This window comes from Lasioglossum baleicum, chromosome 6 (assembly GCF_051020765.1).
Source record: "Lasioglossum baleicum chromosome 6, iyLasBale1, whole genome shotgun sequence".
Taxonomy (NCBI): domain Eukaryota; kingdom Metazoa; phylum Arthropoda; class Insecta; order Hymenoptera; family Halictidae; genus Lasioglossum; species Lasioglossum baleicum.
In genome coordinates, this window is record NC_134934.1 from 10447645 (window position 1) to 10465241 (window position 17597).

The 17597-nt window shown below is 37.6% G+C and overlaps 2 protein-coding genes across 9 annotated transcripts; both read right to left on the minus strand.

Annotated features, from left to right (window-relative positions):
• Positions 1-1310: 1310 nt before the first annotated feature.
• Tram (translocating chain-associated membrane protein 1) lies at positions 1311-4333 on the minus strand. Its single transcript, XM_076426512.1, has 7 exons — positions 4026-4333; positions 3279-3455; positions 2899-3014; positions 2612-2824; positions 2415-2524; positions 2047-2334; positions 1311-1958 (listed from the first exon to the last, which is right to left on the minus strand). Exons 1-7 carry the CDS (start codon positions 4155-4157, stop codon positions 1861-1863), a joined length of 1134 nt encoding a protein of 377 aa, XP_076282627.1. The 5' UTR covers positions 4158-4333; the 3' UTR covers positions 1311-1860.
• Positions 4334-5441: 1108 nt separating this feature from the next.
• Positions 5442-17469, minus strand: Pfk (ATP-dependent 6-phosphofructokinase). 8 transcript variants are annotated; one of them, XM_076426499.1, is made up of 18 exons: positions 17311-17469; positions 15795-15912; positions 15562-15713; positions 15299-15488; positions 14781-14991; positions 13543-13651; positions 12719-12907; positions 12452-12642; positions 12292-12367; positions 12112-12138; positions 11981-12001; positions 11672-11773; positions 11395-11601; positions 10439-10591; positions 9851-10175; positions 9550-9772; positions 8951-9132; positions 5442-6030 (listed from the first exon to the last, which is right to left on the minus strand). In XM_076426499.1, exons 2-17 carry the CDS (start codon positions 15886-15888, stop codon positions 8988-8990), a joined length of 2415 nt encoding a protein of 804 aa, XP_076282614.1. In that variant the 5' UTR covers positions 15889-15912; positions 17311-17469; the 3' UTR covers positions 5442-6030; positions 8951-8987. The 8 variants fall into 8 exon arrangements, with proteins under 8 accessions (XP_076282614.1, XP_076282613.1, XP_076282615.1 ...); XM_076426498.1 differs by having other exon boundaries at positions 5442-9132; XM_076426500.1 differs by lacking the exon at positions 13543-13651 and adding an exon at positions 14482-14590 and having other exon boundaries at positions 5442-9132.
• Positions 17470-17597: the final 128 nt, after the last annotated feature.

Here is a 17597-nt window from a genome sequence, read left to right on the forward strand (position 1 = left end):
AAGAAAATTTATATTTTTTGTATGACTACTATACACTTATTTTAATGTTTAAATATTAATAATTTTAAATTCAGACTACTCAATATCAGAAGGGATAATAAATGAATGAAGTAGGAAATAATAAATATTATATTTTTTCATTTAGTTTGATTATTTTTCTTTATTAGTCAACTATTAGTCAAATTTTTACAAACCTTGACTTGCGCGAACACAGAAGATGATTTGCAGGACAAATCTGATAAACAGGTTCTGGAAGATCAGCTTTTCTTCGTAACTCCTCCCGTGAATCGCTCGAGTACAGTGCTGCTCTCACCGCATTTCTTCTTGGTTGAAAATGGTTGAAAAGAGGATTGTCTTATTATACAGACCTGCACAGACCTGGGCGACGCTGGCTCGAAAAATACATGTTGCTGTTGCTGCTTCTCACCAAAGAGGACTGAAGAGGACTAATCCCAACTAATCCTGACTAATCCTCTTTGCTTCTCACCTTCTCTTGCTCAGTAACACTCAATTACACTCAGTAAGACAGTTCCAGTCCCCACGTCATCCACTCCGACAAAGGAGTTGCAGGCTGCAACAGGCTGCAAATGGCTGCAACTTGCAGCAACATGTGTTTTTCGAGCCAGCGTCGCCCAGATCTGTTATATATTCGCCAATCACATCATCACATCAGTACGACTCGACGGTACTGCCCTCTTAAACAAATTCAGCTTCGGCCGGCTGGCTGCCTTCAATTTGCCTTCAATTTGCCTTCAATTTGCCTTCTGCTATTGCCCTCCGCTATTAGACGGCAAAAATAGCTACTAATACGCGCGGAGAATCCCAGGCAAAAATCGAGTTAATCCCACCTTGAGCAACTCGAACAATAGCGCAGCTCGGAACGGGCCAATTCTTAGCTCTAGGTAGGATTATCCCTCGGCAGGCCTGGTTATCAGGGCGGTAACTATCGATAGTAAAAGTAAATTATCGATATTTTCCGATAGTGAGAACTATCGATAACCATCGATAGTACTTCGATAGTTCTCCACCGCTACTTCCGAATGTCGATCAAATCGGATTATTGAGCTAAAATTTTGCACGGAGGTGTATTTTGCATTAAAAACATGTTCCCAAAGGGATTTTCAATAACCCATAACTAACCCAGACCAAGATAGAACAGACAGACTCTCAATAAGTCTATGCAAGTCTATGTAGTAAATGTTATGTCGATAAGTTAGAAAATTACACTAAAATGATAAGATATTGTTTTTCGAGTCGAGAAAAATCCCTTTGGGAAACATGTTTTTGATACAAAACACAGACTCGAGACGTTTTTCTTTTATTGAAACATATGTGTAATTTATTCTCTTACAAAAATAATTTATATTTTAAATAAAAATGACTTCACCGTTTTAAGTAATTAATATAATTAAATGTTACACATGGTAAATGAATTGTGATTTTGTTCTATGTATTTGATATCTTATGTACTGGTCTTGTTCTCAAATCATTCATTTGTCTATAGTACGCTTTCACATTTTCTACATTGAAAGTCATAGTTACAATGAAGTGCCTGTATTCAACATTATTATTATAGTAATACGTATAATACATTATATACAATATGTTAATGTTTCTTCACCCACGAAGAGAGTAAGTTTTGTCTAATAGTGGATAGGAAAATGAAATTATAGCATTTAATTTAACAATAGTGGAAGGCGACGTTACGAGTACCAGTCTCAGGTAATATCGATAATCGAATCTGTCATATACTTTATATGTGGCAGAGATAAATAAATATTTTGAAAATTCTATTTCTCATTAAATACGAACGATAATCATTATTTTAATCAGCCTTGGATCAACGTTTTTCCTGCGTATTTATTTTGATTTCGTGGAAGAGCGAGATCTCAGATTTTTCTTTGTAGCCTGATCAACTTCTGGTAAATCGTCATCCTCGGACAGTGCAGGTTTCTTTCCTGCAAACAAGACAAAAATACAAATTTTTCATCGGAAACTAGTATTCTTATAGTTTCGCAGTAATTCGATTAGACGAAATTGTCTTACCTTCTTTTTTCTTCGGCTTTTGTTTCGGTTTTGTAACTGCTTGTACAGTGGTTGCGTTTTCCCGAGTACGTTTCAATTGCCTCGTAACATACACGTAAAAAAGGTACGCTTGGAAGACAACGATAAGACCTAAAGCTGGGAATCGTACCAGGGGAATATTAAAGTTTCCAGCTTCGTAATCAAATACATTTTCCACTTGACTTAAACCATACAGGAAAACCAAAATCGCAATGGCAAGTGTTGCAACGCGTACGAAAACGTATATCGAATTCGCAACGAGAAATGTGACTGTAAAAAGAAACAATGAAACGATATTAACGTGTATCTTCTATCGCATACATTGGTTCACGTATCGTTGAGATACTTACGCTTCGTCATCTTCTCCCGTTTACTAACAAAGTGTATGATTCTAGCTCCGTGAAGCATAACATCTCCTACATAGTGCAAAACCAATAATAGTATTCCTACTTGTTGGAAGCTGGAAACATCATACAAATTGTAAGAAATCAATGAAATAACGATGTACAATAGATTAAAAGTAATCTATATAATATCTCAGTTATACTTGAGCATGTAAGCGGCAACGGTGAAGATTAATCCGATGGTTGCTTGCACAACACGTGGCAATATATCTTCTCTCTTCACTCTTTGGAAATACAACTCGGGGTAACAGTGCAGCCAATAAGAAAGTTGACCAACGAAGAATAGTTTAGAAGAGAAGGTTAACAGGATAGGATAAGCTTTCCATAGCGACGTTATGTTCAACAACAGTTCTTCTCTGAAAGAACAAAAGTTTTAATATACATTTAAAGACACAAAGCTGAAGCAGGATTACTGGAGTTAACTTCTCACCTGATAATTATGTCTATGCCCCATATGATGGACAAAGCGTAAAACAAAACTAATTGACTAGATTCGTTGAATTTAGCTAGCTTCACCTTACTGAGGTGTAGACGTTTAGAAATTTTCTGAAATTACCAGAAACGTTACTTGCATTATGTGTGTTTAGAAAGAAAATTGTAAAGTATATTGCGTCACCCGATATATTGTTATTTACGTTATCAATGACAAGAAAATATCAAAGACGATCGAACGACGAGCAAGAAACGAACGTCGAACAGCAGTCTTGTCAAGCCCGTCACCGCGAAACGTTGAAATAAAATTAATTCGTTACCATTTAACTGTTGGCCATCTCTTACAAAATATAACATGAAATAAGGAATGTCGCTTACATCAAACACATATTCCTGGAATACAGCGTGCATTACAATCGTGATCAAAAAGTAGAAGAATACAGCGCAGGCATCTTTCCAACCAGTTGTATACTTAATTGGTGCGGTCGGTTCTTCTATGTCGGATGTGACGTTGTGATGAAGAGCAATAAATGTGTACGCCCATGGCGATGTGGCCTACAAAAAGATACAAGTAAAATGTAAAAATATATCAAAATATAGAAGACATGGAAAGCAGAAATTTGGTACATAGGCAGCTGTTAAGAAATCTCCAAACACTGACTCAAAACACTTTCCTGTAGAAGGGAAAGGAAAATGTTTATTTTTTCTACGGCTACATTTATATTAATGCTTAAATATTGATTACAAACGAATCAAATTTCATCTCATTTAAAAAGAAAGGCATAACATTCATATTTGTTAGACGTTTAAAATCTTCATCGCGAGTGTGACTCGTTAAAATACGGCAAGGGGTTAATGTCACTGCTAAAAAACAACAATCTAATATATACATAGTTAAAAAACGGTGTTTCTTATCGAGTCATCGAACTTATCGCCGTAACGCCGGCGATAGATAGTAACATATGGTGATTCTGCCAACGAAACGCATGCACAGAAAAATGTGTGAAACGTTCACCGTTCGAACGACAACGATGTCGTGCGGTTTAACCGTGTCTCGAATGAAAGAGAAATAATCGCTGAACCCCGAGAAAGCTCTCGTTGATGTTGAAGAAACTGAGCACTGACCTGCACCATTAGACCAGTCACAAAGATCAAAGCCACACACGAAACAATATCTCCATGATTCTGAATGACAAACTCGTGACTGAGTATCGGAGGATTTTTATTCGAGTTCTTACGACCTTTTATCATCACCATGTTTGCAACTAAATGACAGATTAAACTGTACACAGGATCGTCGGTCTACCGCCGGAAAACTATTCGAACCGAGTGACGCGAAGGACTCCACCATCGAACGCGACAATGCCAGTTCTCTCGCTTACACCAACGGACCAACACACAGAACCGGCAACGTATGGAACCGAACTGGCCAACGTAGGACAATGTGGCACTTGTCTATATACTCGTTGGCACCACGTGAATCGAAATAATATCAAACACGCTCCGTAAACTCATCGTAACATGCTTCAACGATTATTCCACGTTTTTATCGCACGGAACGAAAAGTATTATTTTATTTGATACGATAGCGATTATTTTTTCAGCCAGAAATCTCGAGACGTAATCATATATACGTTGTGTTGTCTTCAAGAGCGACAAGGTTACACATTACTACTTACGCGTACATATACCATATACAGGGTGGTCCACCTAAGTATCTCCTCCAGTTGTGGGAGTACAAAAAATATTTTGTGTACTATTTGAATGGTTTGAAGGAACCATTATTATTGCAAACAATATTTTTTCCGAAGGTCATTTTTTTCGGAGTTATCAAGGTCATCGGTGTTTTTTGATACATAACTACATTATTATTTTATTGCACCGTGTAACTGATCAAAAAATACATTCAGATATTTATAAAAACACGACCTCGAAATGACCTTGAGCTTCGAAAATTAAAGCTTTACCTTCAGATCAAGGTCAAGGTCATGTTATTATACATATCTGAACGTATTTTTCGATCAATTACCCGATGCAATAAAATAAAAATGTAGTTGTGTATCAAAAAACATCGATGACCTTGATAACTCTGAAAAAAATATTCCTGCCAGATATTTGGTCCATTGATGTTACACGGTGCAATAAAATAAAAATGTAGTTGTGTATCAAAAAACATCGATGACCTTGATAACTCCGAAAAAAATGACCTTCGGAAAAAATATTGTTTGCAATATAATGGTTCCTTCAAACCATTCAAATAGTACACAAAATATTTTTTTAACCCCCACAATTGGAGGAGATATTTAGGTGGACCACCCTGTGTACAATCATTGGTAGATTCGATACATTTGTATAAATAAATTTAAAAAATTGTTTCTCCATGTGTGTGTATCTACGTGTGTATAGAGTGTTTTGCACTCCAAATTCAGCCTTTTGCAAATCAATGTGAAATTGAGAAACCTGTGAAAGGTTGAAAGTGATTTGCAAAAGGTTGAGTTTGATTTGTAAAAGGTGGAATTTTTGGTTTGCTAAAGGGTGAAGTAATCATAACATACACTTTATTGAGAGCATTAGGTACATTCTCGGTGATCACGATATAGGTATTATATGTATACTTATTACATGCGCTGTTATACGCACCAGTTTCTGAAATTGTGCAATTACCACAAACATTTCGCGAGCGAACTTTGAACTATCGATGAATGAATATAATTACGGTAAATATATATATAGTCATGCGACGACGGTAAAGTGAAAATATACATGTTCAACAATTTGATGTCGGAGTAAAATAACACATCTGTTACGCTATACGTGTTTACGTCACAGACAAACTGTAAATTCATTGATCAACAATGAGTCGAAAATATAATGTATGTATATCTGTAATCGTAAAAATAATATATATGCATATACATACACATCATATATATATATATACTCTTTCACCATTATAATCTTTAGTCGTCTATCGGTTAGTACAATACTAGATTCCAATCGTCGTATAATTAGGCCAAAAAGAAGTTTCTACTTTCCACAGTCGACGGTGCAAACAGGAGATCTTTAAATTTCTATTTGTTCTTGCGATCGTATCTTCACGGAAACACTTTATTCTATAGTAGTTGTCCATCTGGAACGATTACTTAACGTCATTTATTTGCTTCTCAACAACATCTATTAACGTTACAGTATTTTAAACGATTCACAAGATTCTTTTTTTTTTAGCAACGATTTCGTAGAAGCAATTTACATGATCTTTCGTTAGAATATACGTATACGACTTCCTTACACGAATGTATATTTTAGATTACGACTCGACGCTTTGAGATAAGCGTGCACGATTAATATGTGCCGTGAGAGAAAAGTTACCTTTGCGACTCGAATCGATTCGATAATTTCTCTTCTACCGCTACTTATCGTACAATCGAATTGTTACATAAAAATTTAACTAATCACGGTAGATCGGAAGATTGTTCTTTTTTTCTATTTTTCGTCGTTGCTTTGTCGTCGCGCAACCCGTATTTTACATTAAAATTGGACAAACGTTTGTCGATCGCTACGAAACGTTTTCCCGCGTTGTGTTATCGGTAACATCGATTAAGTTTATAAATATAATGTAAATTGACGTGCCTCTCTCTAGAATTTCTGTAGGAATTAATGATAGAATAATCGTAATAATAGTAACGACGATAATAATCATAATAGTAATTAATCACGACGATGACAATGACAATAATAATAATCATAACGATAATAATAATAATCTACTGTTTTAGTATTTATACGACGACTCGTTCTCTCAGATAAATAGAATTAAATCTAAATACTCTTGTGGTCACAAGCCTTAAATCTTAGCAGAAATCTTTTAAATGTTACACGCAACCAGCACGACTCGGGCTTTTGGGCATACCCTTTCGCGTCGTCCGACGTTGCAAATTATGTTTCGAGGTAGACAAGTATATTCTTCTTAATAGCTTTTCGTAGCTATTGGTAAAGCTAAACCAAAGGATAATGTTTTCATCAAAGGAAAATGCCACGTTACGTTTAATTTTATATCTTAGTAGACCACAAATATAGCCTAGTACATTTATCCGCGAGCTAGCGATTCATGAGAGCGGTGTGTATCCGATTTCGTGATTCCATGATTCCTTTTTGTTCTCGTGATTTCGCGTGTGTGCAACTAAACTTTCGAAGCAATGGGAGTAACGCATTCTTATTCTAATCAACTTCGGTCGACGTTCAACATTGCATAAGTAAACCAAAGTGAGTGTGCTAGATATGTCGTTTTGTCGTTCGATTTTCTTTCCAATTGGTTCAACATTCTACACGGCGGATGACGGTGAACACGATGCCAAGTTATGCTAAGCGTTTCGCAGGATTCGGCAACCGCCAAATCTGCGAGTTACTCGACTCGAATATCGTATGGTGATCCTGTAATGTTCTATCTTACATCTTCTTTCGTTACGTATATGTATACCATTCAATCATTATACGTTTTATTCTTGAAACGATGAATATACGGTAATGGCGCATATACGATGCCCACGTTTACTGAACAGCGAATGGCACCCGCTATAACAACTCGACTTTTTCACTGGTATCGATGAACATGCCTTCCTAGGCGTTCTAATAACTCGCTTTGTTTTCTTACACTATTCAGGTATAATAGCTTACCGTTTTCTCTTTTTTCAGGTACTATTTTTGTACCTATTTCTCTCACCTGAGCTTAAACCGCATTTAAAATACATAAATTCGATATTTTCAGTAAAATATATACAGTAGCGGACACAAGTTTAAGACCGCTCTCTAAAGAAGACGATAACTTTTTTAATATTGTACTATACGATTTGAACTTTTTTGCGTAGTTTACTGAAGGCAATTAGTTTACTGAAGGATGTGAAAAGAAATTTTTTCAAAAATTGCAATTCATCGGAATTGTTGAAAAAATACTAAAAGTTGAATTTTTAACTTTTTTATGTGGGCCTATATTGAAAATTTGCAGATCTGTATCAATTAAACATATTCTGAAAATTTCGTCAAAAAGCTACAAACGTTTAAAGATGGTAAAAATTGCAGATTTTCACGATTTATTGCCGAAAATCTCGAAAATCTGCCATCTTCACCATCTTTAAACGTTTGTAGCTCAGTGCAACGTCACCGATTTTCACGAAATTTTCAAAATACGTTCAATTCACACAGATCTACAAAACGTATTTTTAAAATTTTCAATATAGGCCCACATAAAAAAGTTAAAAATTCAACGTTTAGTAGTTTTCAACAATTCCGATCAATTGCAATTTTTGAAAAACTTTCTTTTCACATCCTTTAGCAAACTAATTGCTCTAGCTTCGCAAAGAAGTTCAAATCGTATAGTACAATATTAAAAAAGTTATCGTCTTCTTTAGAGCGGTCTTAAACTTTTGTCCGCTACTGTATATATTAGATTATCGCGTAAGTTCGTGCCCGATTTGAAAATAAAATTCAATGCTTACATTTTACAGAATACAACTTTACTAGTCAATTATACATATAGTCACCATTCTTTTCTAATTATAGAAAATTTAACCATTTTTTAATCTTAATTTAACCAATCTTTAAAATGTAACCATTGAATTTTATTTTCAAATCGGGCAAGAACTTATGCAATCATCTAATATATATATGTATATATATATTAATCTGTATTCTTGTCCATGGCAATGGTGTGTGTAGTAATCTGTCGTTTATTTAGATAGGTCACATTCAGGTTTTCATACGCGCGTCTCTTTATCGATTAAATAAACACGTAGAAGACGACAGGTACACGCATATACATAGTGATTTTTCTTTTTGTCGTTTCCAGTGGTCGATATAATAGGCAACTTATATTAAAATTTGTTTTGTAGAATGTCGCGATTCTACGATACAACTACCTAGCTAGCTTGATCGTTCTTCTCGAAAGTAACAACGTAACATGATTAACATAATGCCATACAATACTGTCATACTCTGCAAAAACATCTACGTTCGTCGTTACGATTAACATTGTACAGTTTATTTCGGAACATTACCTTATACTGTATATTGTGTGATGTGTAATTTGTTGTTTTAGACGAGCGGTGGGTCATTCTCGAGATCCATTTCTTCGACGGTTATGTAAAGTCCCTCCTCCTCGTAGGTGGACTCGTGTTTCGCTAAAACTTTGAGCAACGGCCGCAACTTCATCCACCACTGATACGTTGGAATGCGATGGCTGTGCAATTCAGGAAGTATCGTTCGAGATTTTCAAAGTACAAAATATGGAACAATCGAAATAAATTCTTTTAAGGGGGTAGGACTCGTTTCCAGGATTGCAAGGAATTGCATTGCTTATTTCTTAATAATGCAAAGATGGGGTTTTTCAATCATGAAAAACGCTAGATAAAAGATCAATCTAGTCCTATTTTTACGTTTACCAGGCGCAACTAGCAATATTCGACAGCATGCAGCTGTTGCAGCTTTATGAAAATAGTTGTGCTTCCAAATAATGCAAATTACACCTCGTAAACGTAAAGATAGGACTTCTAAGGGCGATTGCGGCCTAGATTGATCGTTTGATCCTGGAAAAATTTCTGCAAACGAGACTCTACCCGCTTAAACAACAACGTTTCACGTTGTCGCGTGTACTTACTCAAAATCGGTAACTTCAATAAGTTCGGAGAACGGCGTGAATCTGTATTGCCTCCGTACAATACCAATCATCACTGCGGTATCGTTATCCTTAGTTAACGTTTTGCCCTCGCTATTAGTGTGTTTCTTCAACTGTTCGGTGAACCAATCGACCGCTTTGGAACCCATTTTGGTACCCAAGTTACGATCGAACGGAGTTGGCGAGCCACCTTGCTGCATGTGTCCTACAATCGTTATGAAATCGTACGATAAACACCATTCTTATTCGTTCAAACGAAATAAATGAAACCGTTTAAGCGTACCGATAATATTCATTCTACAGCTGAAAAGACCCTTTCCTTCCTCGCTGAAAAGTCTCTGCATGAAATCTGTATTATAGTTCAAATTCGCGTTTTCGTTTCTCAGAATAAGACCTCTTTGTACACCTTCGGACATTTTCGCAGCCATCGCGATCACGTCCTGATTCAAATCTTTGATATTGAACTTTTCCTCGAATATATACGCCGCGTCCGCTCCGCCAGCCAATCCAGCGACAGTTGCCAGATAACCACAATATCCACCCATAGTCTCGATAATAAATACTCGGCGTTTTGTACCCTGCGCCGACTGACGAATTCGATCACAGATCTGAAACCGATATGATACGTGACATGCGACGTTTTTTCTTACGAAAACAGGTGTAAGGCTCCATTACCATTTTCATTTCGGCTATTTGCGTGCAAACGAAGCGATCCAGCACGCGAAACAACGATTCAGGACAGAAATAGACTTATTTATTTATTCGTGGCGCAAAGATTCTGACATAAACTTGACTAAATCGCGTCAAATGAAAATGGTAACGGTGTATCCTTATACCTAGTCGGTTGTCGAACAGTCAGAGTTCTGCTTACCTCCGTAATTTCGTTCAGAGCAGTATCACAGCCTAATGAGAATTCAGTTCCCGGCACGTTATTGCTGATAGTTGCGGGTATCATAGCGATAGGAATTCGGAACTCCTCGAATTTATCCCTGGCTTTGAAGAACGTAAGACCCGTTTGATAACCCTTTCCAACAGAAAGTAAACGATCAGTTCGAGTTTCTTTGAAATGAGCTACTCTTTTCAGTGGCGGATCTAACGGTAAGCGGACTAAGCGGTCGCGTGGGGCCCGGGATACCATAAGACCCCGAATTTTAAAGAAATTTATTTTCTAACAGACGACGCTCGCGCGTGAACACTCACACACCGCTATCAAAATTTTTCTACGACCTCAGGATATTGCAAAATCGATTTCTTGAAATTCTACATGTTTACCGAATTTTCTCAAGGTTAAAAAACGTACGTACCATAATCTCCCTATTTTTCCCATATTCTGCAAAGTTTCAGCTTCAATTTAAAAAAAATTTCATCGCTCTACCTCATTTCTATCGAAGGTTCTTTGATTTTGTCTCCGATTTGGACGAAAGGTCCCACTGTGCGGCGTACTAACCTCTCCGACGGGCAACATGCAGCCGAATATTGCAAAACCGTTGCTCGGAAACATAAAGAAGGACTTTTGAGGCAAACAGCGCTCTAGATTGATCTTTCATATAGCGATTTTGACTACTAAAAAACGCCGTCTTTGCATTATCGAGAAATCAGAAGTGGAATCCCGGACCCTTGCAATCCTCGCGTACGTATACGTAGTCTAGCGGTGTGCAACCGTATGAAATTTTTCATCACTTTCCTTTTTTGTTAATAAGTTTGAGAAGTTTTCTTGTAAGTTGTTGTTGTTCAATTTCTAACTTGAGTTTGAGGGCCCCAAAATTTTTACCGCTTGGGGCCTCTACTTGGCTTGAGCCGCCACTGACTCTTTTTACAAATCGATACCTCGAATCCTCCGATGATAAGTAACGCTTGAATTCCAAATTCCTTCAGTTTTTGAGCAATCTGCGGCAATTGTTCTTCTTTTGGAGGAGCACGTTTTGTTCCTAAGTATGCGCCACCCTGTGCTACCCAGCCGGTGACAGAAGGCCAATCCATTAGTTTGAACTTCCCGGCCATTAGACCAAGTATTCCATCGCAAATGCCATAAACCTAAAGATAATCGCCACAATTGAGACACTATCGCTGGGTGTAATAGGAAATGCTAGTTGTAAAATGATACCTTATCTCCTCTATATATACAATTTCTCACGAAGGAACGTACGGCAGCATTCATACCGCAAGAAGGCGATCCAATATGCATCACGGCTAACGTGTAATGGTCCTGAAACAAACATTCACGAATAAATATCTCGGAGGATCTAATCGTCGCTCCATGCAGCGTGCATACAACAAACGAACACATGTTGTAATTTGATATAACATTTGAAATTCCGTCCGTTCATCGAAACGCTTGTGCTACAAGTTCGAAGAAAAAAAAAACATGAAACATAGCAGTAGAATGATGATTCGAGGCTCTCTTACAACTTACTTGTCCGCACAAAGTGAATTGCTGGTTTAGAAAGAGAAAATGGGGATGTTAGCGAGACTGTGCTACAAGGCATCAAAATACAATACTTAGCAGAAAAATATACATGAAAATTTCTTTCTGAACAAATTTACCTTTGTTAATGCGGGGCCATTACTCTCCTGAAGCAGTATTAAACAACAAATGTAATAAAGGTAAGTCACTGCCTCGATAGAATTGTTAAAATTATCGAACGAAAAACCTTCGCGCATTTCAACTCGGCGAAAGGTTTTAAGCTCGTGGTAATTGTTCGGAATACGCGTTCTATAGCATACCTTGTTGGGATCATAATCCACCGGAGCTTTCAGGCGAGTCAGCATCTTGTATGTTTCCAAGTTACGAGCAAATCCCCTAGGAATAGTTGAGAAATCAATTTAAATGGAACATCTGATAGTTGAAACTGCTTAATACACAACAGTATCAGTTTTGTCTTACTTTCCACGAAGTTGAACAGCTAACTCCCAATTTTTATCGGCCATGGCTTGTGCCACCGCCTTGGTGCGACGAACGCATTCCATTAGCGGTAATCGAACCGATTGATTTCCATCCAACGTGACCACGCACGCTTCTGTTTCCGGTGTAGCTTCCATTAAGGCCATTACAGCTTCTGCGCCCATTCGACAACCCTTTACATTATCGGCATTAAGTTAGTACCATCGTCTTTGGAATTATTATCGATAACAACGACGGAAAATAACTGACCAGAACTCTATCGAAAGCCGATGGATTACCACCTCTTTGAACATGGCCGAGAACAGTAATTCTGGTATCTTGTTGCAGTTTATCGACGACAACTTTATGAACCATTTCCGCGGTAATCGGTTGACCGCTCCTATCCACTGCCCCCTCGGCTACAATAATAATATTCAGACGTTGACCGGTAAGACGTTCCTGAAAAATAAGCATTTCAATTCACAGTACTTGCGCGGAAGTCGCAGCAGCTAATCGTAGGAATAATTTTGTGTTAGAAGTGACTTTCAGATTTCACGGTCAATGTAGAATATTATTGATAGACTGCGGATGTTCATGCGTTCATGAGAAAAATGTACTGTTATATTGTTTCCAACCTATTAAACATTATTGAGAAAGAATATTTCTATTTCAATCGTTCTGCGTAATTATTTTACATAAAGATCCACTGTCTGGTTATTAAACAAAAGAACTGTGTCAGTAGAGTGGCTAATATTAACTAAATCGTGTTATAAAACAACTTGTTACCATTTGTTAGACTTAAAGCTATGTGACTATAATATTGTGCAGAATAAAATGGCGTACGAAGTAAAAGAAGAAACCAAGTGCAATTATGCGAATAAGCTTACCACCAATGCAAATAAAGAATCTGAATGAAAATTAAAAGAGGGACAACCTTCACCGCTCTCGCTCCTAGCTAAATGAATCAAGCATAAATTATCAAAAGAAATCTTTGCTTTGCGTCTGACTGTGCGGAACAGAGTGGGATGTATGTACACAGCTAGTTTTTACTTGAACCGTATGAAAAATAATAAAAAAAAAAATAAATTGCGAACCTGCAACAACTTTTTGCACAGCTTGTTTGGCCAATCCTGTTCGGGTGGCCACTCTGGGATGAATACAAAGTCAGCTTCACAACATATGGCTGCCACTAGAGCCAGGTAACTGTAATCGTATGATAGAAAAGCTAACTAAAAATATTATCAAATGAAAGGGAGATATTATGGAGTCAACAATTTTCAATTTTGATGGATGAAAGACGAGACGGATAAATTTTAAGAGACTTTGAATTACACTTTTTCGTACTCGATGGATTCGCGAACAACTTTTACATAGACAAATGTAATTTAGCTGTTCAGAAACTTAGCATACTTTTCTTTTTCTGGCGAATCTAACTACAAATAGCAAAGGAGCAGACACACGCTTTCGACAAAAAAAATAAGAAGAGAAGATAATGAATTCAAAATGACGTGTAATCAAATCTGGCCATAAAAGAGGTTTTATCAAAGTTAGAAATGTTTGAGATTAAAGATAACATGATTGTTCGAAACGTGCCTGTTGCACAGCTTTGCAAACCTCTTCGACCCAATCACCTGTCGTCGGTGCTTCAGGTATGAAGGTATAGCATGCTTCCGAAGATAAACTCGAGGCTAACGACAGATACCTGAAAGACTCTAGTTTTCATTATCTTTACTTTCATTTAAATGATTACAAAGTTGAAATTTTGTCCACCAAATGGAAAAATTCTCCGAGATAAAAGTCTCGGTCTCAGACTTGGCCATTCGATTCGTTTCAACATAAACGGTAAGAGAAAAACAAAATTAGGAGGAAGTAATGCTGCTTTCCTTTGCGATACCAGAAACAGAAGTAAGCAACCAAAAAAATATAGGGTAAATACATATATATAGATATATATAAATTACTGTATTTGTTAAATTTAGTTAGTGAAAGACAACAGCATGGTAAGAGAACTTGGGATTTCCTAATCAACATGCCTGCTCCAATTTTTTACATAGTTTATCAGGCCAGTCAACAGGCGGTGGTGATTCCGGGCAGAAAACAAAATCTGCTTCTGCAGCTAAAGCACCCACAATGGCCAGATACCTATCCGAAAATTTATCAAACTTGTAAACAATACTAGAGAATTAAGAGTTATGTGCAATTTATTAGAATCTATCTACCCTATTAATTAGTACACTTTCCTTTATCGCTGAAAAATCATTTCTCTTTAAAGATTTTCACGATGTAATATCAAGAGATTAACATAAGAAATTATTTCGTGTCGTTTGCTTACCCACAATGCCGACCCATAACTTCCATAATGAATGTCCTTTGATGAGAGTACGCGGTACTAACGATCGCATCGATGCTTTCGATAATACGATGCAAAGCAGAGTCCGTACCAATGGTCATGTCAGTTCCACAAAAATCGTTATCGATAGAACCGACCAAACCGGCAATGTGCAAGTGTTGATATTTGTCTGCTTGCTCCTTAGTTATCTCACCTGAAGATCAAGGAGGAGCATTAACCCTTTGCACTCGAAGCAATGTGAATTCCAAAATCGAGACATTTGTTTCAACCCAGATCATTTTTGTTCTGTGTAATCTTTTTTACATTGTGCACATCAAATTGAACCTGTTTTCTTATATATGACAGTTGAGCTTTTTACAATTTATAGAATACAGATAAATTTAATAATGTTAAAACTGTTTTGAATAATGGTATGGCAATTTTTAGTGGCGCCTCAGACTCGCTATTCGAGTGCAAAGGGTTAATTATACAGCCGACGTATAAAACCGTAGAATTCTCACCTGCCTCGACCAGTTCTTTCAACAAATCGGCATACTCTTCCTTGAAAAGATTCGCACCGGTAAGAGAACCATCACCACCGATCACAACTAGATTAGTGATACCACGAGTCACTAAATTTTTTGCAGCTCTCCTGCGACCAGCGCGTTCTTTAAATTCCATACATCTCGCGGAACCTATTACCGTGCCACCCTAAAATACATACCGAATGATTACATTATATCTATTGCTTCGAAATCAAGAGGCAAAAGAGAACAATACGTACTCTATGGATGATGCAAGACACTGAGGACCAAGTTGCTTCGACAATGTTATTTCCACCATCTACCATACCTTGGTAGCCTTCCCTAATAAAAAACACTTTACATCCTAGATAAATTCCCATTCTAACGACTGCTCGAACGGCAGCGTTCATTCCTGGAAGAAGATACAATCGAAATATATAGAAATGTATGTAAAATGTACTAAATTCGATCGAATTAACTGAATTATCTTTACCTTGAGAATCACCTCCGCTGGTAAAGACGGCCAGACCTTTACCTTTATGACTACCAGGTTTTATGAACTTTTGCGCGGCTATATCTTCAGACATCTTGACACGTTGATAGATGTCTACCTGCAACGTAAACCGTCTTTAGCATCCAAGCGTTTACATTATATTTGGTAACTTGTCGTTTGCCTGGGTAGGTTCGGCGTGTATGTAATGACTACTGGATTTCTTTGCGCTCTGGATGTATCGTTTGTCTTCTGCGGTCGGTGGAGAGTCAAATAAAGGTCTTGAAAACATCTGATCAAGATATTTGTTACTACAGCAACAAATGTCCAATACATTTGTCATAAATTTAGCTCACTTGTGGAAACACAATGGATAATCGAAAATTCTGGTGGAGTATTTTCTCTTGTAATTCTAATTTAGTAGACGTGTCGACAGAGTCTGTTTCCTTGTCGTCCATCGATAAAGATTTCTTCGACATGTCGACAGATTTTGCATCTCCATCGTCTAAGCGAAAGACCGTGGAACAGGTTTTGGTATATTCATGAATTGTGATCAAACTACAGAAACAGTTTTGTAGTTCATAGGTTACTTGTCAGCGTAGTGGCACAATCGAGATCTACTTTTGCATGTACATTTCTCTCGTCGATGCATGTACACGAGCAATTATCATCTGGATCAGACATTTTTCTAATGGGAAAGTGGACGAAAATTTTAAGGCTAAAGTCCGAAAGTCACAGAAACTACAGATGTCAAAATCTGTATCGCTGACACACGAACGTAGCAACTGATTTACATTGCAACTATTAGTTTGTAATTTTGCACAGTGGTGAAGTCATAGGTTATTCGAGTAACATAAAAATCGAATGTTCATCGATAACGTTCCCGTATGAATACGGTATCTGTCGATAATCGTGCGAACCGATGAGAAACCGAATGTTAAATCTTAAAATAAACTTCTCGATAGCGTAAACTGACACTGGATATCGCGAGCAGAGCGAGAGGAGCATCAATCACGCGGAGGATTATTTTCTCAAAAGGCATTGCAACAGAGGAGTTGTTGTTCGAGCAGTCCTTCATATTTTAAAATAAAATCGCATATGTACGTGCAAAAGAATCAATGGAATCTGGCAGGGTCTCAAAGAGCCGCGCTTCGAAACATCGGAACAACAGCGAATCGCACAGTATATGAGTTGTTATAGATCATTCGAATTACAGCGTTCAAAGAGCGTGCGATGAATTTTTTTGTTGCGGGCACGTTACGTGAAACGAAGCAAGGACTTCGCGTGATTCGCGAAGAAGACAGGCGATTTGACGGGTCAGCGAGGTGTTTTCAACTACGTTTCGCAAACTGTGCGATCCGAAATAGTTAGTCGTTGAAATGTATATACAATGTAACGTCACACTGTCACTGACAATTAGCTAACGCGGATAGAACGAATAGAACGAGATCGTGAATACTTTTCAGGTGAGGGAGGGAGAGAGAGAAAGGAAGATATTCGTGGTGGTTTATAGACTCACCGAGTAAAAATATTAGTTGCGATGGAAATCGAAGGGCGAGCACAATCCTTTCAGTTTTAAAGCGAACGAGGAACCCGCGGTTATCCGGCGAGACGTCAGATACCGCTTTCACGTCCCGTGTCTGACTAAAACTGAAGGTGACCTTTATGTGTGCTTCTGCACACAGCCCCCACCATCGGTATCAGTTGCCTCTCCACACCCCACTCGACGGACAATCAAATTTAGGAAAGGTCTGTAGATGGTGTTAGTGGGACGCTCGACCACCAATAACAAGTCTTCGTCGTTCC

Excerpts from the sequence above, each read along its gene's own strand:
- Tram (XM_076426512.1), bottom strand. The coding sequence starts at position 4,157 with ATGGTGATGATAAAAGGTCGTAAGAACTCGAATAAAAATCCTCCGATA. Across the intron at positions 2,525-2,611 it reads GTTGCCGCTTACATGCTCAA|CTTCCAACAAGTAGGAATAC; the intron begins GTATAACTGAGA and ends TGATGTTTCCAG. Across the intron at positions 1,959-2,046 it reads AAAGCCGAAGAAAAAAGAAG|GAAAGAAACCTGCACTGTCC; the intron begins GTAAGACAATTT and ends TCTTGTTTGCAG.
- Pfk (XM_076426499.1), bottom strand. The coding sequence starts at position 15,888 with ATGTCTGAAGATATAGCCGCGCAAAAGTTCATAAAACCTGGTAGTCAT. Across the intron at positions 15,714-15,794 it reads CAGCGGAGGTGATTCTCAAG|GAATGAACGCTGCCGTTCGA; the intron begins GTAAAGATAATT and ends ATCTTCTTCCAG. Across the intron at positions 9,133-9,549 it reads ATTGAAGTTACCGATTTTGA|CCATCGCATTCCAACGTATC; the intron begins GTAAGTACACGC and ends TGAATTGCACAG.